This window comes from Urtica dioica, chromosome 8 (genome assembly GCF_054948205.1).
Source record: "Urtica dioica subsp. dioica isolate 48M chromosome 8, U.dioica_male_clone48M_v1_H2, whole genome shotgun sequence".
Lineage (NCBI taxonomy): Eukaryota > Viridiplantae > Streptophyta > Magnoliopsida > Rosales > Urticaceae > Urtica > Urtica dioica.
Window position 1 is genome coordinate 30,483,742 of NC_142763.1, and position 23,663 is coordinate 30,507,404.

The 23,663-nt window shown below is 35.3% G+C and overlaps 3 protein-coding genes and 1 long non-coding RNA gene across 11 annotated transcripts; 2 read left to right on the forward strand and 2 right to left on the reverse strand.

Annotated features, from left to right (window-relative positions):
• The first annotated feature begins 3,805 nt into the window (after nucleotides 1-3,805).
• On the forward strand, nucleotides 3,806-6,765 carry LOC149389118 (uncharacterized). 8 transcript variants are annotated; one of them, XR_016300744.1, is made up of 8 exons: nucleotides 3,806-3,974; nucleotides 4,084-4,145; nucleotides 4,467-4,611; nucleotides 4,717-4,775; nucleotides 4,882-5,006; nucleotides 5,483-5,778; nucleotides 5,854-5,913; nucleotides 6,480-6,765. It is a non-coding gene; the product is annotated as an uncharacterized LOC149389118 (long non-coding RNA). The 8 variants fall into 8 exon arrangements; XR_016300745.1 differs by having other exon boundaries at nucleotides 5,483-5,681; XR_016300739.1 differs by having other exon boundaries at nucleotides 5,742-5,778.
• A 449-nt stretch (nucleotides 6,766-7,214) lies between these two features.
• Nucleotides 7,215-10,901, reverse strand: LOC149389119 (myosin-2 heavy chain-like protein). The gene is made up of 5 exons (XM_089624514.1): nucleotides 10,614-10,901; nucleotides 9,874-10,032; nucleotides 9,605-9,777; nucleotides 7,569-9,498; nucleotides 7,215-7,484 (listed from the first exon to the last, which is right to left on the reverse strand). Exons 1-5 carry the CDS (start codon nucleotides 10,749-10,751, stop codon nucleotides 7,425-7,427), a joined length of 2,460 nt encoding a protein of 819 aa, XP_089480640.1. The 5' UTR covers nucleotides 10,752-10,901; the 3' UTR covers nucleotides 7,215-7,424.
• Nucleotides 10,902-12,822: 1,921 nt separating this feature from the next.
• On the reverse strand, nucleotides 12,823-16,649 carry LOC149389120 (2-oxoglutarate (2OG) and Fe(II)-dependent oxygenase superfamily protein). The gene is made up of 8 exons (XM_089624539.1): nucleotides 16,302-16,649; nucleotides 16,071-16,184; nucleotides 15,632-15,789; nucleotides 14,858-14,960; nucleotides 14,162-14,257; nucleotides 13,763-13,828; nucleotides 13,511-13,630; nucleotides 12,823-13,097 (listed from the first exon to the last, which is right to left on the reverse strand). The coding sequence occupies exons 1-8, from the start codon at nucleotides 16,410-16,412 to the stop codon at nucleotides 13,011-13,013; spliced, it is 855 nt and encodes a 284-aa protein (XP_089480665.1). The 5' UTR covers nucleotides 16,413-16,649; the 3' UTR covers nucleotides 12,823-13,010.
• Nucleotides 16,650-18,797: 2,148 nt separating this feature from the next.
• LOC149389121 (glutamate racemase) lies at nucleotides 18,798-19,822 on the forward strand. Its single transcript, XM_089622563.1, has 2 exons — nucleotides 18,798-18,847; nucleotides 19,291-19,822. Exons 1-2 carry the CDS (start codon nucleotides 18,804-18,806, stop codon nucleotides 19,565-19,567), a joined length of 321 nt encoding a protein of 106 aa, XP_089478689.1. The 5' UTR covers nucleotides 18,798-18,803; the 3' UTR covers nucleotides 19,568-19,822.
• The last annotated feature ends 3,841 nt before the right edge of the window (nucleotides 19,823-23,663 follow it).

Consider the following 23,663-nt stretch of genomic DNA (forward strand, 5'->3'; position numbering starts at 1 on the left):
ATCTTGTAATGAAGACAGCAGCAAGGCAATAACTCAGCAATAATTCACCAGCGAAGCAATCTGTCGAAACTGAAAACTTGCCTGAAATACTGTCTGCACACACGAGGAAAGATGTCAATCCAGAAGATGAAACATAACATCCGACATCTTTCCATACTACTTGCACTAAAAATAGAGCCAACAAAACAACGTAACAACAATTGATATATTGGTATTTGATTTGATAGGAAAGGAATGAGATTAGTTTTTTGGTAATGTAATGAGAAGAGTATTTCGGCTTATATATAAGTTATTATGTAAAAAAAATGATATAAACGTTGTCAAAAAGTAAAAAAGAAAAAAAAATTCTCATGAGACATTATGTCTATGTTGTCTGTTGTTACGTTATATGTTGGTTTTATTTTTTAGTGCAAGTTGTGTGGAAAGATGTCGGTAATTATGCCTCTACTTCTGGTGTGACATATTTCCTCCCGTGTGCAGACTTTATTTCAGGCGAGTTTCCAGTATTTACAGATTGCTTCGCTGGTGACTTAATTATGAGTTATTCTCGCTGCTGACTTCATTACAAGATATTTGCCTCGCTGCTGTCTTCATTGCAAGATATTTGTCTCGCTGGAGACTTGATTATGTGATATTCGTTTGAGGCTGGGTAAGGAAACCCGAGATTCACTTCCAGGCTTGTGAAGCTGCTATAAAAGATATGTGCTCCCCCTTAGCAGCCTTGATGCTTTTGATAAAACACTCAGAGCTCTTAGACGTGCAAGACCGGCGGACTGGGAGGCTGTGTGTTTTGTTAATAGCGGTGTATTCTCTCAAACACTATTCCACAAAGATTGAGTGTCTGTGAGAGTTGGGTTTTGTGTTCGCGTGATTGAAGGTTCACGAACAGGTGAAGACTGAAGGTCATTCGAGCCAGGCGGTTGCTCGAAGTGTGGAATTGAGACGGAGCTTAAATTCAGGGGAGTCCCTGACTAGGTGTTCACTGGTTGTAATAGTCTCTAGGTTTTATTGATTTGTTGATTGTAAGCATATATAAACTTTGCGTGTACTATTGACTACAAGATAGTGAAATCATTTTCACTGATAGAGTGCCCCCAGACGTAGGTGTGTTTCACCGAACTAGGTAACCATATCGTGTGTTCTTTGTTTTGCACCGTTTGTTGTTTATCCATAATCTGTGTTTAAGCAAGTTGTCGGACACATTGTCAACACATTGTGTGCGACATCTTGTCTTCGCAACTAATCAGAATTTCATTGTCAATATTTCTACAAAAGGTTTGGTGTGAAGATTCTGATAATTTTCCTTTTCATGAATTGGGATTATAATACGTACTATAGTATAAACGCTTCTAAACCACCGTACAAGTTTTTTTTTTTTTTTTTTTTTAAATCGAAACACGAGTATATATGACTACTATTTCATGCAAACATGTACTTTGGTGCACATGTAGAAAACGGAAACAGAAAATTAAAACTCCAATTGAGACCAATAGACTTTGGTGCACGTGTGAACAAACAGTGGCAGACAGATAAGGGGATACATCACCTATTCACACTTTCTTTGAAATATGTCCACTCACTTATTGAATTATACAAATTCATTTGAAACTTGGCCAAACCCTAATCAACCAAACTTCGTGGTAATCATGAGAGAGAGAGAGAGAGAGAGAGAGAGAGAGAGAGAGAGAGAGAGAGAGAGAGAGAGAGAGAGAGAGAGAGAGAGAGAGGTCCTAATATTTTTTTTAATTATTTTTAAATAATTTAAAATATTTGGACAAATTAATTTGGGTTAGACATTTTAATTTTTTATATATATATATATATATATATATATATATATATATATTTATGTTAATATATAGAATTTTAATTTTTTTTTCTTATATTCTCTGATTGAATTTGTACCAAATAATAAAGCATCTCCAAAACAGTCCAAACCGGACTTGACAAGTCTAAAGTGTGGTCTGATTTGATTTACTTTCTTAAATGCTATTGAAGTGGAAAAATCTCACATTGACTGTGTGTGTAAATGAACATGTGTTTATAATATTATATATTTGTTGGACCTCTGCACTTGACACAAATTGATTTTAAGATTGAATCCAACATAATATCAGAGCCTTGTACATACACATAAATTGAATTTGGCCCGGCTCACACGAAGCGTGAAAGAAATTGTTACTCGGCCTAATCAAACTACGCGTGAGAGGGAGTATTGAAGTGAGAAAGTCCCACATTAGTTGTATGTGAATGAACATGTGTTTATATATTAGTTAGACTTCTTCCACTTGACACCAATTGATTTTAAAATTGAATCATAGATTGATTTTAGACTGACGATACACACGCCTACAAATATTTTCAGCCAAAGTTGTCACAAGCATCTATCTAAGAAAAGGTTAAAATCAATAACAAGGGCATATCGAAGTCAAGGAACAAAAGGAATCAATCAAGACCCATGCAGCCATTCAAAAGGACACATCAAAGCGTATTGCATGGCACACGAGGACAACAAGCGTTCAGGAGTTAATGTTTTCACTGAAGACACCACTCACCACTGATGCATTGTTGCTATGTATTGACACTATTTTTTTTACTCATGAGCTAACATCTTTCCACACCACCATTGAAAGCTTAAATTTTGTTTTAATTGATTTCGACCAATTAAAATTTGCCACATTAGCAGCGTAATTGAGCGTCGTGTAAACAATAGACGACACTTATTTTTCAGCGGTACGCTTGCTTGCTACCACGTGGTTATTGCAGCGAGCGTACAGATGGCGGTCATATTGTCATGTGGTTGTTGCAACTCTCGGTATAAATAAGCGTCGTTTACATCACTAACGGAGCCAGCTAAGGTTCAGTGGGCTCTAGCCCCCTAAAAAAAAATTATATTTTTTTGCCCATTTTTAAAATATTTTACATTTTTTATCTTAAAAATTTACACTTTTGACCCATTTTTTTTTTAATTTTGCATTTTTCCCATGAAATTTTTTTAATTAACCCCTTCCTGATTTTTTTTTCAAATAAGCCCCCTATATTGAGCTTTTATATCTCCGTCCCTGATTTACATGGTACAACCTCCAACTTGACTCAAAATATATGTGAGTGATCCTTTATTTCTAATCCCTCCAGTGGGTCGTCCAATACTCTGCTCATTGAGGTCTTTGTGAAAAGATCAGCTAGTTTGTCCACCTTTGCGATTTTTTTCACTTTCACATATTCTCTATGAACAACCTCTCTTATGAGGTGATATTTTTGCGTTAAATGTTTAGAACGCTTATATCAAAGTTCTTTTGATTGTTCACAACCCTACCATTATAGTAAACATAACTTTCGATTTAGGTTAGAGTAAATCTGCAGCGAAAAAGTAGACGTTAAAATTGCTCATACATTGAGGATGAACCGCTATAAATTCATGTGAATAAACTATAAATTTATGCGTGTTTATTCTTTTAACCGCTATAAGTTTATGTATATTTATTCTTTTTGTTGTAAGACTTGAAGCTCAAATTCTAGCATGATTGAGATCCAAAAACCAACTTACCAACTTACCGCCGAAAAAGTAATGATATATATATCTATTATCTATTAAAATATAATAAGTGCAAATCCGAAATCAATGTTCATAAGGATCTACCAATTAAATTGCGACATGTAAGCCAATTTCGAAATGACTGTTCACACCTCACTTTGAATACAAACCTTTTTTTTTTACTTTGTCACCGTACGAAATGTTAAGTGCCTATTCATTTTCGTTGTGACTATTTGTAATCCAATAAGATTACGACACATCATCACTTTCTCTTCATTAATATAATGAGAATCCAAAGGGCAGGTTGAGCGGTTATATTTGCCTTGGAAGAACGAAAGAGAGAAAAAGAGAGGCTCAATAGAAAGAGAGTGCGAGAGATGGAGCGAGAAAGAGAGTTCGAGAGAGAATTGGCTGAAGAACGAGGATTCAACCGGTTAAGGTATGGCTCTCCTTGTTTTCCTTTGGTTATCTTTTGAATTTTAGATACGAAATTCTAGAATTTCGTCTAGCGTTTTATTTGAAGGTTCAAATATGAAATTCGTCTTCAGTTTTGGGGGTTTAGGCGAGCAAGTGGAAAAGAAATTATGATTCATCGTTGGAATCGCTCAAGGTAAACAAATATTTCTTCTCGTGTTGTCATATTCCCAAATTGCGACCTCTTATGGGTTTCTCATTTGGGATGTTTTGGTTCTTCAATGGGTTTTATCTGTTTATTTATATTTTCTGGGTTGGTATATGATTTTTTAGAGTCGAACCTCTCTTAGGGTTTTCCTTATACACGTGTATGATATTTTAATTCTGAAAAAAAAGCTATAACAATATTTGTGTATTTTTAAATATGACCTATCTATAGGCATTTCTAGGGTTTAGCTATGGTATATTGATAAGGATAGGCTTTGAGATTGATATTTGGTGGTATCATGGAATAAAGCGAAGGAAAAAGGAGGCTTGGTCTCGAAAAGTTCGGGTTTTGGGGGTCTTTGAGTCACACCGTCACAGCGGGTTTGGGATTGAACTCAAGGAATGATGAAGAGGATAGTAAAGTTGTGGCCAAATTGGAAGAAGTGTTTTCCTCGGTCAGAATTCTTCATTCTTTTGGTTTAGTTTAGGGTTTATGTAATTTGAGTTTGACTGGTGAGAATTATGTAATGTTTTTCACATATGGCCATCCAAATCGGTAGATATATTGTGACGATGATGAGTACGGGACTAATCCTGGGAGTTGGATTTCGGATATCTGGTAAGTATCAACAAAATCAAAATAAATACATAAATCATGTACTGAAAATGTTTATTGTTTAATGACTGACAAATTTGAACCTGGTTTTTTTTTTTTTTTTTTGAAGGGGGTGACAGTGTTGATATGGTACAGCTGGCTCGGGGGAATCATCATCGGGACAATGATCGGGTCCAACATGGTTTTGGAGGAGCATTGCCGAGCCGGTCCACGCATAGTTGTTATAACCAGAAGGTAAGCAAAAAAAAAAAAAAAAACCCAAAATCGCCTTTTGATTTCCTTATTTCATTCATGATGCAATGATTAAGGTTGATAAAAACTCGACGTTGGATTTGCTTGTATCGAACAGTACGAGGGGACTAGGGAAAGCGCTCGCTCGTGAATTATATATGTGTGTGTGTGTGTGTGTGTGTATAGATAAATGCATATAAGTCCTTTTTTGTCACTATTACTACCACATAGAAGCAAAGTTGGATTTCAAAAATCTAAATGGTTTGGATACACACATTTCTTAGTTCGTCTAGAGCCATAAAGAGATTAACTTTTTACTTGTATGTGGTCTTGTTTTATATTACTCTGAGTTTGTGTGAATTTTTATGTTGTTGGCTTTGAAGTTTGTCTTTCACACCTCCCTATTTGGTCTGGCTCAGTACGTAGTTAGTATTACTCTTTTGTAGTTATTTCCAGTGCCTGTGGGTGTGTGATTGCAGGGGCTTGTAGGTTGCAGCACATTCTACTCACTGGTCGCTACAAGTTTCAATTAAATTGTGTTATAGTGATTACATGAATAACTTTGTGTATGAAACTGATGATCTATTAATATTATAATATTATTTAAATGGCGAGCTCGACGTTCCGCCTTCTACCTCGATGACGAGCTCTTAAGCATGGCCTTATCCACGAATTCAGGTTCATATTTTCCCTCTCTCTCTATTACAAACTCACTTTACCCCTTTCCTTTAATTGCAGTCCAAATAATTTGATTCGGTGTTTTCTCTTCTCCAAGGTACGTACATTGATGTCTAAAACATTTTCTCCTCACAGTTCATTGATTGATGTCCTGCGTAATTTCTCCTTGCAGTATTCGGTTCTAGGGCATGATTTCGGTCTTCACAAATTTATAGGAGTTTTCTCATTTAAGGTGGTGGTTCATCAAATTAAAATTCTAGCTTTACCATTTAGTATGATTGAGAAACGTATGAATTAAATACTCATTCTTTGGATTCCAGTTCAAAGTTAGCCCATTTATGTAAAAAAAAAAAAATTAATTTACTTATATATTATCAAGTTTGAAAGCATAATTTACTTATATATTAGCAAATTTTATCGAGCCATGCTGAGCGCAAGAACATAGCTTCCGGTAGGTAATATAATCTGAGCTTCATGTACAATGTCTCTCTGTTGCTAGGACTAATTGTAGATCACTCCTTGAGAATTACTCTGTCAAATCCTGTTTTATTAATTTCATTTAAAATTTTCTCTATTTTGGATTTTGGATGTTAATTTCAAATGGATCAGTTGATGTTTTGTTCTTGAATTTCATTTATATAACCCATTTGTAATTATAGTACGTTTTCCGTATAATGACGAAGTGGTTAATCTCAACAAAATTCAAGTGTAAAGCAATGGTGCAAATAATTGAAAGTTCATAATTATTTAGAAGGTCATGGTACTAATGCTTCTTCCACATTGCAATGATGCTTGTAGATTGCGCTATGAAATAAGTAGCTCTTGCACCATATTTGGCGTCAAGCTCATTGTGTATGACTTTGCGGAAGAGGAGGTTGATCAAGATTGAAAATTCTAGAGATGAAGAATCAAAATCTATTATCTCTTACTTAATTTGAATTTATTTTACTCCCACGGTTTATTATGGAATATTATCTCTTACAATTTCATATTATTTTTCAATTGTGTTTTACTTTGATGAATACTGGTAAAACTCTTTAACAAAGATGTATTAAAAAGCCATAACATTATTTTAAAATAAATTTACCAGTTAATATCTATAATCACCACGTGCGTATATGTATATATATATATATATGTATATGTATATATATATATATATATATATGTGTGTGTGTGTGTGTGTGTGTGTGAGAGAGTTCGAGTCTTGACCCGAGAATTGGAGTTAATATAATGGTCATAGTTGTCCGTGTCCAAATTGTTGCTAAAGAGTTATGACACGGGACATAACTTGTGTTTGATACAAACTATAGTTTTAAATTCATGAATAATTCATTGAAGAAGCGTACTACCACCGTAGTAAATATATTGCGACTCTCTCAAGTGTGAAAGTTGTTTCGGCGGTGCAAATATGGAGTGCTACTCTCATAAACTTTTATATTAGATAAATGATGGATTTTTTTTTATATAAATAAATAGACAAGATAAATCCATCATAATGGAGACAATCTTAACGATATTTGCTTACTATAACCATCTATCAAATTGTGTGTCTCCGCATCGATGATATATATTGAAACTTATCTCTTTGTAACATGACAAAAGCATCGAGAGAAAACAACTTGCTTTTCATAAGAGATCACCTCTTTACATTTTAAGCAAAACCAAATTGGAAAGCGAGAAGCATGAATCGTAAGATGATCAGGTTTTTACAGACGTTTTTTTTTTCCTCTACAAATGTCATCAATCGGAGAAAACCATAGATTGCTTCCTTTCTTCCTCGTCAGCTTTGATCCAAGCAGCCTTAAAAAAAATGACATGAATGTCAGCAATGCAAGTAAAATAAAATGAAAAGATATAGCAATGTTGTTTGTTATAAACTTTTACCTTATCACGTTCAAGCCTTGACAAATGAGGCTTCACGGACTTCCCTAATCCAAAACCACCCCAAGCCTCTTGCAACTCTCTCTCCCTCGCTTCTCTGCGAGCCACCGCGGAGACCTTAGTACGGTCCTCCTTCGCTTCTTCTTTTTCCTCCTGCCAAGCAACCATATTCATTCCTCGCTCTGGCCTTGACTTTGGCTTGACCATCAAGACTTTCTCTAAGCTCTCACATTCTGTGCTAACAATGCCCGGTTTGTTTTCGGGTTTAGCGTATCCATATTCGCTTACCAATGCCTGTGCCTTTTCCCTTTCTAACTTGTGGACCGGCTTGACTAGTACACTCTCTAAACTATCTCCACTTTGCTTTGTATTTGGATCGCCTTTGTTTTCTTTTCCCTTCGAGTTTGCTGTTCTCACTCCGAGTGCTTCGTTCTGTCTTCTGTCCTTTGCCTCTTGAACCTCCTTCTCTAGTCTAGTCATGCGCTTCACTAGGACCTTATCTAGACCCGGGAGCTCTGAAATGTCTTCTTTCACATGTCTAACCGTTCTATTCGCAGCTTGTGTTTCTCTGTTGAAGTTCTTCTTGGCCTCTTCGATTTCCTTTTCCAGTTTTGACGAATGCTTATTGACGAGCACACTTCCCAAATCTGGAATCTTACTCCCAGCTTTGCAATCTCCTGCTGAGCTTTTCTTCACCTCGTCAACCATTCTATTAGCAGCTTGTGTTTCTCTGTTGAAGTTCTTCTTGGCTTCTTCAATTTCCTTTTCCAGTTTTGACGAGTGCTTATTGACGAGCACACTTCCCAAATCTGGAATATTACTCCCGGCTTTACAACCTCCTACAGAACTTTTCTTCGCCTCTTCAACCATTCTATTCGCAGCTTGTGTTTCTCTGTTGAAGTTCTTTTTGGCTTCTTCGATTTCCTTTTCCAGTTTTGACGAGTGCTTATTAACGAGCACACTTCCCAAGTCCGAAACTTCGCAACCTGTTCTGAAATCTCCTGCTGAGCTTTTCTTTGCCTCGTCAACCAGTGGAGTTTCAGTGTCTTCGGCAATATTTTTAAAAGAAACCTCCATTGTTTCTTCTTTAGATTCCTTCCTGGTATTCTTGGCTTCTTGAACTTCCCTCTCTAGCCTCGTCACATGCTTGACCAAACACTTGTCCAAGCTCGGGAGTTCCTGCTCTGTTTGATTCTTTTTTACATGCCTGCCAATCAAATTATCGACCTTTTCAGTACTGACCCGAGAGGACATCCTCCGTGAGGTCTGATCCGTATCGTTCAGTTTGTTGCTTTCAATCTCCGCCAACGCGGCGCTCAGACCACATGTCGCGACTATGGTGGTGAGAGAAGAGAGCTCTTCTTCTTTCAAACGCTCAAGCCTCTCAAACATTTTGTCCACGAGTCTAACTGTGGCATTTAGCTTCTCGAGCGACTTCCTTCTCTTATTGCCGCTTCTTCTTGTTCTTCTCATTCTCGACTGCGAGCCCATCTTGCTACCCGACTCTAGAGTAACTGCCGTTTCTATTTCCGACCCGGACAACTTCGATTCGGATTTCGGAGAAGAACCCTCAGGTCGTTCCTCTCCGTTCTCGTCTGTGTCCGGGTTCTCGCTAATTTTCCGAAGCAGGTCTCTGAACTCATCTTTATTAAAAGACGAGCCGTTCGCGAACTTAATCAGCGCGGTTTTCACCGATGAAGCCACTTCTTTATCAACCTCGAACGCGGTCTCAAAAGAAGCCGTGACACCATGAGTGGCTGAGCCTTCTCTAGAATGAGAAGAAGATGACGATGATGATTCCACTCGATGAGGCTTATGAGGGCAATTTGGAATGTCGTACATATTCACTCCTATGGCCAATGCTGCTTCAAAAGCTTCTGCTGCAACTGCCTCAGCTTTCACCAGTTCTTCTTCAGCCTCTTTTCTTTGAATCCTAAAAATAAAATAACATATATATAAAATTTAATGGGTGTTCATAAAAAAAAAAAAAATAACTACGCAGGTTTCAAGTCTTTTCATTTTTCAGCTGACAGTCTCACCTAGCCGCTTTAAGTATTCGACACCAGGAAGCTTCCACCAAGGCGACTTTCCGAGCCTCGATTGCCTTATTTGCAGCTTCTCTAGCTGCCATTTTTTCTTTCAACACTTTAGAATAATGTGGATTAGAATCATCCAGGGTCTCATCAAGTGTCAAATTCATTCCGGCAACTTCCTGTCAATAAAAAGATGTTCATAGGTTTATTATGCCGCTATATTTCAACTTTGAATTTTTAAGTAATAAGAGCAATACACAAGGCTTGGGATGAACCTGAAGCATTTTAATTTTCCTCTTCAAGAACGAGTCCACCTTTTTCCGAGGGAACCAATTGACCGGTGAGTTTTTTCGATGACTTGGCTTCTTAATTTGGGAAGCTGACTTGTTTATGGAATTCACAGTAGTTGGTGTATTCTCTTTTGAATTCCTATTCTGAAAAGAAGAAGAAAAAAAGGGAAAATATATGGTTAAATCTCAAACAGAAGTGAAAGAGAACATGAAATATCCCTACACATAAGTGAAATGAAACCTAGAGCCTAGACGGAAGGTACAGTGAATTTGAAGGCATCCATTCAGCCGGGCAAGAAGTATTAAGATTTTCAAAATGTGAAGTACGCCAAAATAAGGATTCAAATTAACTGGAAGAATTGGATTTTCGAACTCGCTTAGTTTACAATATATAAACTTATCATTGGCATAGAGTGGAGACCCAAATTGTTCAATTGTTGCTAAATTTTAGTGATCTCGAAGTTTTTTTTTTGCATAATATATAAACACAACAATTGTGACTGTGATTGTGTGTTAATTCTTTTACAGGAGAAGTAGAAAAGGGCTCTGATGGGCAACAATATGGCCGATTTAGAGTCTGTGTGTTGACCTAATCAGGGTTTAATAAAGAAAATCAAACCTAATCACTAATAAGCCAAGAAAACTAATGGTTGAGTGAAACTCAAATCCAAAGAAGTATTTCAATTCGAAAATATACATAGAAATAAGCGAAAGCGAGTCCAGACCTTTCCGATCTTCGAAGTTGCTGTGACAGACTCGAATCCAGCGTCGCTTTCTTTGCTGTCTGTGTCAAGAGCAGGCTCTGAGTTGAGTTTCTTGTCCGAAACTGCTATACAGCCCATATCTAAACATCCAAGATCCATATCCGAAGAAAAAGAAATTTAGAAATGATCGGAAGATTCACAAGCTGTTCCCTCAAACGAACAGAGCAGAGAAGTTAAATGTGTGTATCAGTAGAGAAATAGAGAGCGAGAGAGATTTTGAAAGTGGAGAGAAGAAACGGAAATTGGTTTCGATGATTGAATTTAATGCTTTTGGGCTGATTGATTGGGAGAGAAATCAGTGAAAATGGCACTTATTCAAATCCAAACTAGCCGTTTCAGGTCCATCGCTGTCTTTTGGCCCCCAATCCAACGGTTCAGGTGAAAGGGACCGTGTAATCATAGCGGTCGAAAATCTGATCTGCCAAACCCGAACCCGAACCATTTTGGTTGGGCCCTCTAATTTTGGGTATGACCATATTAATGCAATAATAATATCCTTTATTTTGATACATGCATTCAATTCAATTTAATTGACACCCTTATTGACAGAGTCCATAGTTTATATGGTTTGAATCCCAAAAGTAAATGTTAGTCTGTATTCTCCGAATAAAATAAAAAGTAAATGTTATATTATTCGGAGAATACAGACTAACATTTACTTTTGATATTCAAACCATATAAACTATGAACTCTGTTCAACTACTTTTTTATTTAAAGATATTTTTCTCTTTCTAAAAACTAGGGTTTTTTTCTCTCTAACTTCTTCTTCTCCTTGTAGCAGTCGCCGCCGCCCCCCAGGATGCTGCTCGCCGGCGTGCTCTCAGCCTCGGCGTCGGTCCTGGGGGGAGCCATGCACTTAGGGCTTTCGACACCAACTTCGGTCAACCGTCTCCTTCCCCCCTCCGACCCCCGTTCACGTTTTGGGTGCTACCCCGCGACGGTTTTCTCCGGTCTGAAAGCCTGCTCCTCCGGCTGTCCTTGTGTGGTCTTGCTCGGGTGCTCCTCCCGGTTTTGGTTTTTGCAGGTCTCGAGAGCGAATGAGGAGTCTTTCCGGGAGATCTCCGGTGCCCCGAACCCCCTCCACCGATGGTCCTCGCGATTCCTCACCGATCTCGGTGGCTTGGGTGTTGACAAGCTACCAAGATGCAGCGGAAGCTTCTGCTCCTTCACGCCCCACTCGCCCTCGTCGGAAGCCACCCTCGCCGGCGAAGGTGCTCCAAGCCGGAGATCTTCTGCGGTCGACGTCCCCGGCACCGGTTCAGCCCCGACGGTGTGGACTAGCGTTTTTCGGAGGTGCACAGCGAATCCCACCCTCTCGTGTGTAGATCTGAAGCTCCAACGTGGTCCCATCGACCCCGATCCTTATGGTCCCTCTCGGATGGAATCGCTGGAGGTGCTACGTGCCACGGGTTCGAGCCATCGAAGCTTGATGCCGAGTGACAGTTGTGGCTCGTCGACGTTCGCGACACGGTCGTGCTCGCTGCAGATCTTGGGTGCGGGTGTTCGCCTTTTTTTTAGTTTGTTTCAGTTTTATTTTTTTAGTTTGTTTTTTTTATGTTGGCATGGACCTATCTTTTTCTTGCTATGCTTTGTTTTGTGTTGGACTCGGATTAGCCGTAGTTTCCTCTCCCGTAGTGGATTTCCTGTTAGGTTTTTATCTATGCAGGTTGAAGAAGCACCCTATTCGTGGGTTATCGGACCGAGTTTGGTTGGATTTTTCCATCGCCATTCTTTGGGTTTTTTAACGAGTCTCTTGTGTGCTCTATTGGTGCTTGTAATTCTTCCCGTTGTCAGAAGTTTGCACATATCGTACTTTTACCGGAAGTTAGTGTTAGATTCACCTCGACTTAAGTCTTGATAATCCATGTACTAAGGTGTTATTCTCCTGTATTGATTGTTTTTTTGCCCAATTTTAATGGAAAATCCGTACTATTCAAAAAAAAAAACTACTTTTTATTTTATTTTTTCTAACATTGCTATTTGCTATGCTATGTGTACTCCAATTTACATGGACTATATAGCTAACCAATTAATATAAATTTTGTAGCAATCAACACTTAAAATTTAGGATGATAAATTGATAATCCGTCTTCTGGCAACATCCTTTTTAGTATTATATTTATTTATAAAAATAAAAATAAATAAATAAAAATTCTACTAAGAATTATGGTGCGTTAATTTTTTTCATAACCATGTGACAAAACTTGCATTTCCAAGAATGATGGTACAGTACAACTAGAATAGATATATAATCCAAATACAAATATGACGAGGCGATATTCCTAAAAGGAACACATTATTCTGTTTCAAGGCACCACGATGATAATAAATTGGTGACTAGTGTTTATCCAAAAAGAACTAGCTCTCTTCTAATTGATCTCTGATCCACTTCGTCGCAACCCATTTTTCACCTTTTATAACTGGACAGCTTCCATGGAGAGACAACTGCAGGTTGGTCAATTATTTTAAAGGCAGAATTTGGAAAAAAAAAAAAAAAAAAAATCACGGCTATTTGTTTGGTGAAACAAGAAACATAAATAAGCCATACATTATCTAAGAATTCAGGGTTTTTATTTTTTATTTTTTAAATTCCCCTCTTGTTGTATTCGTCAGTGGAAACTGGACTCTCAAAAAAGGCGCTTAAGACTCATGTTCATTATGCCATTGCATTTTGGTTTTGGAAAACAAACATTGAATAAACCTATATTCACGGCCACTCTAGATGCCATTTGACAGGTGATTTTGAGGAAGACCTTATCCATTTTGTTTTTTGTCAATATATTTGAATAATCATCTATACTGGAAGTATCAGTGCGTAAAGAGGATGAGTAGGAAAAGCAATAAATATGAAGTGTTACCGGATCAATTGTGCCATTGGGATAAACTGAATAAAACAGTAACCCATCTCCTTGTCGAGGCTTTACTTTTAAGCCAATGCACTTCCTATAATCAAAGCCTGTACTTATTTGCTCGCCATTCTGCAAGAATTAAAATAAAAATAAAAATGATCAGAAGGATTAAATCTTGTGAGGGTCACAATATATAAAAAAATAAAAATAAAAAAAGCATCATATACGAAGTAAATAGAAGGCGAGATCATCCTAAAGTACCTCCAATGGAAACACCGTTTCACCACCCTCCTCCACATCAGATAGGTACAATAAGAAAGAAGCTATCTGCATTTTTGGTTTCGAGTTTAGAGAATTATAATGAATACACAATCTAAAAGCCGTGAGCTTTCTAACATTTAAACAATTTCTAGGTATTCTAGAGAATTCAAAATTAGCGGAAAACGCATATAATAATTTATTTCAGCGTAAAATGAACGAAATGATGATGAAACTTAAAAAGGAAACTCATCAAGCTATTTAAAAACGAACAGGCACAGAAATACTGGCTTAGCTCCCAAAACCTTGATGACCTGCTTAGCCAAAATTAAAAGAGGAAAAAAAAAAAAATGAAAAAACGCTTATGACATTGACTGATTTACATGGCAACAGCGCATTTACCCTTTGGCTCTGTTGTGGGCCGTATTCTGATGGGTTGAATGCATCATAGTGAGAGTCATACTTCTGGCCTAAGTTATACCGTAAAATATTGAATGCCTGCAACATCATAAGGTGACATCCTTACATTATTCAGACAAATAAAGAACTGCCTTGCTATGAAAGGTTAATTACTCTAAAATTCTACTAAAAATTATGCCTAAGCAAGAGTTATACCTAAAGCGAAAAAGAGAAACAAAAGATACCATAGGTAAAAACTAGAATTAATAAAAAAAAATTAAAAAAAAAATCCATCTTTTTCAAATACAAGAATGGAAATATACGGAGATGCTACGCGTTCTAAATTAGACAACTTGTACTTTTCTGAAAGATTTATTTTATTTTTACGAAGCACAAGATGATCCAGAAAATACATATATATTCATCCCAATCTGTAACAGATTACTTGAGACCAGTAGAAATACATTAATTAACTCATTGCCTTATGGTGCTATCTTCCATATGCATACACCAGCAAAAGTAAGAACACCAACGGCCAATAAGATTAGAAACTAATAAACACTAATCTGCTTTTTTGGCCAATAAGATTAAAAACTAATAAAATAACTAACCTGCATTTTTTTATTTCAAGCATGGCCATTATGAAATGAACCCCACCTGACATATTAAATTCTTTTTAAGAAAATAATAAAAACTCACCTCTCCATGAGATGTTGGTACCATTGTGACCCTAGCAATCTTTCGCTCAATTGCAGCCAAGACGCCTGTTTTGTCATCAGCTCCACTAATGAAGGTGCCTGAACTGTTGCAATATTTAATCAAAAATTTAATCAACAGTAATCATCAACTTCCAGACAGATGTACTTTGTAAAACTACCTTGACTTCATAAGCATATTCTAAAACTGCTTTTCAACTAGTCGAAACTAATGAAAATTAGCAAAAGTTTTGGAAGTTATATTTGTAAAATAAAAAATGCTTACTAGCCCTTCTGAAATCAACTTGTGACACTTTACTTGATCATCTGATACTAATTAATACCTAAGTAACAAGGTGTCAACTAATAAGCTAATAATGAGAAAAGATCAAGAATTCAGATTGCAGTTGATTTGCGACACTCAACTAGATCATCTGAAACTAAAACATCTGTAAGAAGGTTTCAAACAATAAACGAATAATGAGAAAATAAGGAATTCATATCGTTTAAACTGCAATTCACGAGTGCATGGCTAATTTTTAGAGAGTAACATCATAAACCCCAAAAAATAACACAAATCTAATAATCCCCAAGAAAATGACCATTAGAGTGAAGAATAAAGAGAAAGTATCATATTACATGTACACCCAAAAGGGAATTTCAATTTTTCGGAAAACATTTGTTAAAGATGAGAATATAGAATAAAGCAGAACTATTCAGCTAGCTAAAATTCACCGAGAGAATCAGCTCAATAAAGGAAAGGCATGTCCAAAGATACCTCGTCCTTGTTCCCTTTGTGCTCTCGTCGGTTTCTCCCTTCCGCAATGCCAAGGTGGAAGGAGTCATATTGGCTTTCGCCATGGCAATGACCTTTCTGCACTGTTCGGGATCTGCAAATCTCGGAAAGTAAAGAGCCCTCGGTTTCCAGCTTAATACCTGGAGTAATCATCAACAATCGCGGAGAAATGTGGGAGATTTTGATCAAACAATATGCTTATGATTCGCAATCTTCACATCAATATGATTCTCAACAGATTCTAAATACCTCTGAACACAATCACAACACTTTCCTTTTTCATTCTAATCAATTTCTTACACACACACAAAAAAAAAAAAAAAAAAAAAGTAAGCAAAGGCAAAAGAAAACGTATGTACGACACGAGAAAAGTTCAGTCTACTTGATCGCGATTTGATCAAGAAGGCGATTATCGACGAACCTGAAACGGAATCGAGAGAATAGAGCTGTCTCCTGTCTCGCCGTAGGGCAACGGATCGCGATCCTCTCCGACCGATTCGAGGACTCTCGGGCTCGGCCGTACTCCAGCGACATCCTGATTCCAAATAGCCGATCAAACACACAATTGATATTTCCAAATTCAAGTTCGCGGTCAAACACATTAGGTATATACTATATATATATAGAGAGAGAGAGAGAGAGAAAGAGCGACCTGAGAGAGGAGATTGGAGACGAAGAAACCGGCGAGGAAGAAGAGGAAGCAGATGAAGAAAACCACGGCCGAACCAAACTTGGTTTTTGGGGGCTTGACTCTGACTTTCATCTATGTCGATTTTGAACGTTCTTTGTCTTCTATTCTTCGTCTGAGTTTTTTTTTTTTTTTTTTAGACTTCTTTAACCTGTTAAATTTTATATCATTTCTCTCTTTCTATTTTTTTTCACATTTTATTAATTTGGAACAGTTTTGTCAGAGCTCTGTTCTTCTGGTTAGTTTTTATTTTATTCTATTTTATTCTAATTCAGTGTTTTTCTCTGTGCGCGCGAGAGAAATAGAGAGAGAGTTTTTTTTTTTTTTTTTTAAGAATAAAAGAAATGTCAGACTCAACGCAATAATGGCGGGAGTCTTCCATGGAATCCAATTTGCACGTCTCCACACTATTTTTCTTATTTATTTCATAATGTGTAGTAAAAGATTAGACATAAATCAATTGAAAATAAACAGCATTAAAGCGCGTTCAGAATAATAGGAAAGCAAGTACACTAACTATTATCTTGTAGTCCGTTTAAAATTATCAAAGAAGAAGCCGAGACTGAGATGATACATACTTTTCATATCGTATTGCACATTAAAAAAAAAAAAAAATTATTGTGTCCAGATATTCTTTAGAATAATAATATTATGTGAAATTATGTTAATCACAGATTGTGTGCTAATAAGGTGCGGTTGATGTGGAATACTGAAACTTCAATTCTTCAAAGTACAATCCATTTAGTTGTTTTATTAATAACAAAACTGTCAGAACTATATATACAGGGTTTTCAGAGTAATCCTATCCTACCAATATAAAAATCTACTATAGTGTAAAGTTTAAAAAATATCTTTAAAAATTCGTAAGTTCAGTAATTGCGTATGATATAAAAAGTGAAATTTCCCAAAAAAAATAAATATATATATATATATATATATATCTACATACACCAACAGAGTCATGTATGCCATCTCCTCCAAAGATGATTGCGCTTTCTACTTTGTTGGTGAGAAATCGAAAGTCTATTTAACTCGTTTATCCTCTTTAATGTTTGTTGATTGTTGGGTTCTTGTAATTTGTAACAAGGTGATTCGTTATTAAGACTAGTCACTGCAACCTCTTTCGATTTTCTTTTCGTAGGAAAGTTTCTCACAATCTTTAATTAATTTTTGGAATACTTCCAAGTGATTTAATTAATGTATTATTCAGTTTAATTATTTTGAGAATCGCAATAATGGGAAAACAGATTAATTCCCTACAACCTCAAGCATCGATCGACAATATTACATAAATATAATCGCATCTCTGATTAGCATGTTATTAAAACAACTCCTTATGAGTCCATGACATATACAGAAGTACTCCAACTTAATTAAAAGCAGAAGTAAAAAAAAAAAAGACTGGTTTTTAGCCACACACTAATAATACAATCACGAGCAAAAGTATGATTCCTATTCTTTGATGATAATAAAGAGCACGAATTGCCACGTTTGGTACTTATGAGTTCAACGGTCACATAGAAGAAATTAATAATATATTCCACAAGTACTTTAAGTAGCAGCGACAATGACAATGAGCCAAATCATTTCATAAAACCTTCTTTAACCCAAATAAGTTCGAGCATCCAAATAATGGTGTTTGAGTGTAGTTTGTAACCACACGAGATTATGCCATAAACCACAATGCGTCTATCACCAAATAAATTAATTAATTAATGTAAACACGCTTTGCCGTGCTGTAATGAGAGTTTCAGTTAGGATGTCCATTTTTTGTTTGTTTATAGTCTGCACATAACGAAGTCATTATAGACTTTGTATTTACTTAATGGTATAAATTAGTATAGTTTTATTTTAGTCATGAAATTTCTATAAATTCCACATTTTGCATCTATAATAATGAGAGTGCTCTCCAATCAACATCTGTAATGTGGCTTGTATTTTCAATTAACACACACACACACACACATATATATATATATATATATATATATATATATATATATATATATATGGTGATGCATAACATTGATATAAGTTAATTATTAAAAAAAATTCCCTTAATAATATACTGAATTAGCCCTAATATATTATCATGTACTACTTTCTGAATTATTATAAACATGATACCAAATCAATTTAGATCATGGCATAATTCCGGAAACCCGTGTTAAATATGTTTCCAGTTTATAAATACTCGATTAAAAACCAAAAGCATATAAAAAAGTTTCTTTTAAAAATAAATAATTTAAAAAATAAAATGCAATGTGACCGTCACCAGTCGTTCCAAAAAGGAACTTATTCTCTTGCAATATCACATAATGAGTGAAGATTTTCTTTGATTTTAATTAGTATAAATAGATGGTCCTATATGACTTATATCATATACGTATATCTTTTGCCCTTGTTTTTTTCATCTCTCATTTTGCATTCTGTTCAACGCTACAAACTCTCTAACTCATATTAGGCATGGTCAGAAGTGGAGTCACAAAAACGGGGCTGTTTTTACTTAGGTAATGTGTATCTATTTATTTAGGATATATATGTAGCTAAGTAGTAGTATATGTATACTCTTTTGCTTCTCAAAAACCAAAAACCAAAAATTTGTATGCAACATAACTATTTGTACCTACTTCGGGTTATTATAACTTATAAGGTCCGAATTACTATTATTTTAGTATTATTATTATATATATATTCCATAACTAAATGACTAGTACGTACCTTTGTTATTAAATCTTCTCTCCCTATCACTTTTTCTTCGAGTTATTTTATTACGTCATATTATTTTATGAAAATAGTGTATATTTCAGCATGCAAATTGTGAACAAGTTACACGAGTTATAATCATTCAGCATATACACTGAGATCAAATCTCCCTACTATTTACGCTGTTGCATGAAATTTTCTACGTTTGAACATAAAAACCCTAACACGAGGCTGTCATTCTGTACAGAGAAACCAAACGAGCAGAGAGCCAAGTCAGCAAAATCCGTGCGGAAGCAATAGCGAGCGATCAAGCTAAGGTTTCAAACAAAGGCCATCACACACAATCCTCGTATTGGACACCGCATCCGAGGACTGGAATTTATGTCCCAAAAGGCTATGAACACGTCATCGACGACGTCCCGAAAAACTCGTCCTTTAACGAACAAACTTTTTGGCTGAGAAGTGTTGACGGGGTCGAAAAGCCGGACCATGACTTTCCAACCGATCATTACTTTCGTGCTTAAATGAAAATTGAAACTGGTGTAAGAATAATGAAAAGCACTTAGCCACACAACAAAGGTCCTAATTATCTCTTTATCGTTAAGTAAAGAGATTAGTAATAAACTGGCAATAAACTAGTTTGCTAAGTTACACGAATTAGTATAGCTACGTGATTAGTACGCTTGCATGTACTTTGGTACTGTAACAATATATATTTTAGGGTTTACTTATGGTGGCGATGTATTTCCTAATAATAAAAGTACTCATATTGATTACTACTCTTTTGTGTTAATAAATTAACATCCTGGCCTTTGATATGTACCCGAAGGAAAGCTAAGACGAATATGATTTAATAAAGAATTTCGAAAATAAATTGAAGGTTGAATATGCCAATAAAATGGAATTTAATTTTATGATTCTTTTCTTTTTCTTTCTCTCTTGCAGTACTTTGACAGAGCTTGTATTGATCCGGGTAAAGGCGAAAGCATTATGTTTATGCCTCAAAACGACACGACAATCATATCGTTATTTTAATATCCATAGATAATGTCATGTATAATGAAAATCATATGCTTGATGTCTTGATTTGCTTTTCTTTTATATAAAATTCACCTCCAATTGTCGACTTATTTACATATTCTTTTGGGCACTATATGATGATTATATTTTAGTTTTTATTCTTTTCTTCTTTCGTTGACTTATGTGTTTTTAATCGAAAGACACTTGTTGTAACTCATTATTCTAGTAACTCCGATAAAGATTATAACTCAAGTTTTATTTTATTAAAACAAATAATCACCGGTGCACAGTTTATTAAAGTAACTGAAGAATTAATTAATTAAATTAAGTTTTTAATTAATTTAATTTACTGCGAGTTGCCGGACTATTTTAATAACAAAATGAAATATGAACTACGTATTTTATAAAAAGATGATATATTATTGGGCTACTAGTTTGATTGCCCTTTAATTAAAGAAATATTACATAAAGTGGACTTAAAAAATAGCAAAATATCAAGGTTAGAGCCACTAGTCCAAAAATATCTACAATTAGACTTTTGTCTCAACAGTGAACAAAAATACCTTTCAAACCAAATAAACATTTGTTTTTCTTCTTACTTTCTCTCATTTTCACTCTCATTCCCTCTCACTCACCCAATTTCATAAAGATTTCCGACATTTTTAACGTGGGTTTGACGTTCTCGCTTAGATTTGAGCTTGTTCCTTTAAAATACAAAAGAAAAAAGTATGAATTTAATGTTTATTTTGTGTTCCATTTCTTATTAGATGATTTGGAATGATTTCGATCAAATTTGGTAAAGTTAGGATTTTGAAATTGGAGAAATTATGGTGAAATGTGATATTGTACGATGGTATACGATGAAATTTATATAGATTAACGATAGCGTACGATGACTTACAAAGTGTACGATGGTGTAAGATGATCTATGATAGTGTACGATGACTTACAAGGGTGTATGATGTTGTATGATGAGATTCATACAAAATATAAGGATAAATAGGGTGAAATGATATTTACCGTCCATTTTTTTTTTTGCCAAAAATTCAGTTTTATATATTTTGAAAGTGAGATCAACCTATGAAATTTCTCTAATTTTAATGTATTTTTTTAGGTGTATTACTTATTATATTATAAAATAATGTGAATGCAATTTAATTAATGATATTATCAAGATTACACATTATTCAAACTTTGTATGTATTTTCCCTCTTTTTTTATAAATTAATGTGAATACAATTTAATATCAACAATCTAGTGATTTGTTGGAGGTTCGGAAGCAGCTATTTCGTCAGTTTCATACATAATTTAGATATCTCACAAAAATCTAATGGCATTCATAGTACCAACAAGGCTGGAATGAAAGAATGCGGGTTATCCTCTCGTACCTCGAGCATCTTCGATGCTTTATTCGGCATTATAACTCATGAACTTGTAAGCCGGAGGTCATTTCATGTCATTGAATGAGTTATAATGTTGTTCACCTATGAGTTCTTGTTGTTCACCTTTCTATGGCAGCAGCTGGTATATGAGTTAATGTTGTTATTCTTATATGATAGAGTGAGCTAAGAGAGCGAGCCTTCCGAACATCCAATTATAAGTTTAATGTATTTTCATGTTTATTTGCCTATTTATTGAAAAATTGTTCGTTGAACTATATATGTTCTTTAGTTGTGCATCACCGGATGATGCCCTAGCTATTATATAAAAAAGATGTACAATCAAACCTATTTCTCGATTCAATAGAAGTCAAAAGAGGTGATATAGGGTCCCAAATAACGAGTGTAAAAAGTAGGTCCGATTACGCCTAATTCTAAATTAAATGGAAGGTAACAACATATGGATCTCTATGTAAATATTGTATCTATTTACCTCGAATGACCCCTTCTCATAATTAGAATGCATATAACCATATATCCAATATGGAGTGAACTTATAATCATGGAATCGGCTCGATTTTTAGATTATCGATTATAAGTTCATAACCCTAACCACGGATCTAGAGATTGGATCGAGTTTGGGCACAATTAAGATAAATTTATATACAATCAGTTATAATTTTCTTATTTTCAAGAATTTGATCTAGGATATTTTTGTGTGTATGATTATCAAGAATTTGATCTACAACATTCTTATATTCTTATGTGTTTGATAATTATTCTCTCTTGTTGTTCAAGAGAACACAGATAGATGTCGATCAATTCATTTTACTTAAGGAAATGAATTTTTTCTGTGAAACTACATATACGGTAGTGGTAAGTACATATTTTTAATTTATTGTTCTTTTAACACGATTAATTCTTATTAGTTAGGTTTCAATTTAAACTTCCTTTGTTATTAGTGTGTTGCAACTAATGTGCTCAATTCGTTTCTCTCTTGTCTGTGAATCTAATTTTTAGGTATATGTAATTTAATGCTAGTTGAATACTATTGTTAATTGCAATTCTTGTTAGTAAAGTTTCAACACCAACTATTATTGTTATTGCGGTGTAATTAGTGTACTCAATTCGCTTCTCTCTCGTATTTCAATCTGAATTCTAGGTTGTGATTTGTACATATTTGTAATTTAATGTTTGTTGTTGACCATTGTTTGTCATTCTTGTTAGTTTTCATTTTCATTGTTATTGTGATGTTTTGTAATTATATAGCATTCGCCTACAAGTGCTTGATGAACCCCATCCGAGTTGATGCTTGACGTGGTTCATAAGGACAGTGTCGAATTAAAAATCGGTGGTTCACTCAACACATTATGGAAGAAGCTAAAGTGCTAGACCTTCATATCGTCATGCGGAGTCGTGGGTATGTGATCTCCTTTCGTGCGAAAATGTATTCCAAATCACTCATTGTGATTCATTTTAACAATTTCACTTGGTTAATTCCAGAGGAAATACCACTCCTTGTTCTTTGTGAGGTGGCTTTGTTCGATGTGAGAGTTATAATGGCAGAATTGACGAAGCTTCTTCAAGCATCACCACTCTTGGAGAGACTTGAGCTAGTTGATTGCGTAGTTTCTTATCTGGCTATCAGCATTCCTAGCCCGAAGTGGTTTAGAATAGTGTCTTATTAGGTAAGAGAATTGAAAATTAATGCTCAAGGCCTTGAAGAATTCCTATCCCAGAGAAATTAGGAATTTGACGACAGGGTGGTATTTCAAATTACCCTTCTCTTGTCTGGAGAGGGTGATAACTGATCTGACATCTTTCACACAAGACAACCTCTCTTTCTCCGATCGGAGTTGTGTGGTATCTTTGAACTTAACCATTTGACGTCTCATTGATGAAGTTGTTAACATTATCTCCCTAATCCTTCACAAGAGAATCTTCACTGGCAATAAACTATCATTTACCGAGTTTTTGCAAGTGAAAAAAAGTCTCACATTATAAATGAATGGATACAAACTATGAATCCTCTTTTATATCGAGCTCACCAATTGCTCTTCTTTTTTCAATGTGAGACTTTTTCATTTATAATATTTTGCCAAAAACTTAACAAATTCCACTTTGACAAATATTTGAATATGCTCGTAGCTCATTTTGGACTTCTTAGAATCTTTGTTGGAAATATCTTTTAACGCTATTGAACCACCATTGTTGCTACTGA

What these genes read in the sequence shown, in the direction of transcription:
- LOC149389121 (XM_089622563.1), top strand. Translation starts at nt 18,804, where the DNA reads ATGGTCAGAAGTGGAGTCACAAAAACGGGGCTGTTTTTACTTAG. An exon ending in ACGGGGCTGTTTTTACTTAG is followed by an intron (nt 18,848 to 19,290) that starts GTAATGTGTATC and finishes CATTCTGTACAG; the next exon opens with AGAAACCAAACGAGCAGAGA.
- LOC149389120 (XM_089624539.1), bottom strand. Translation starts at nt 16,412, where the DNA reads ATGAAAGTCAGAGTCAAGCCCCCAAAAACCAAGTTTGGTTCGGCCGTG. An exon ending in TCTCCAATCTCCTCTCTCAG is followed by an intron (nt 16,185 to 16,301) that starts GTCGCTCTTTCT and finishes ATTTGGAATCAG; the next exon opens with GATGTCGCTGGAGTACGGCC. An exon ending in CCAATGGCACAATTGATCCG is followed by an intron (nt 13,098 to 13,510) that starts GTAACACTTCAT and finishes ACCAACCTGCAG; the next exon opens with TTGTCTCTCCATGGAAGCTG.
- LOC149389119 (XM_089624514.1), bottom strand. Translation starts at nt 10,751, where the DNA reads ATGGATCTTGGATGTTTAGATATGGGCTGTATAGCAGTTTCGGACAAG. An exon ending in CAACTTCGAAGATCGGAAAG is followed by an intron (nt 10,033 to 10,613) that starts GTCTGGACTCGC and finishes TCTTCTTTTCAG; the next exon opens with AATAGGAATTCAAAAGAGAA. An exon ending in CAAGGCTTGAACGTGATAAG is followed by an intron (nt 7,485 to 7,568) that starts GTAAAAGTTTAT and finishes ATTTTTTTTAAG; the next exon opens with GCTGCTTGGATCAAAGCTGA.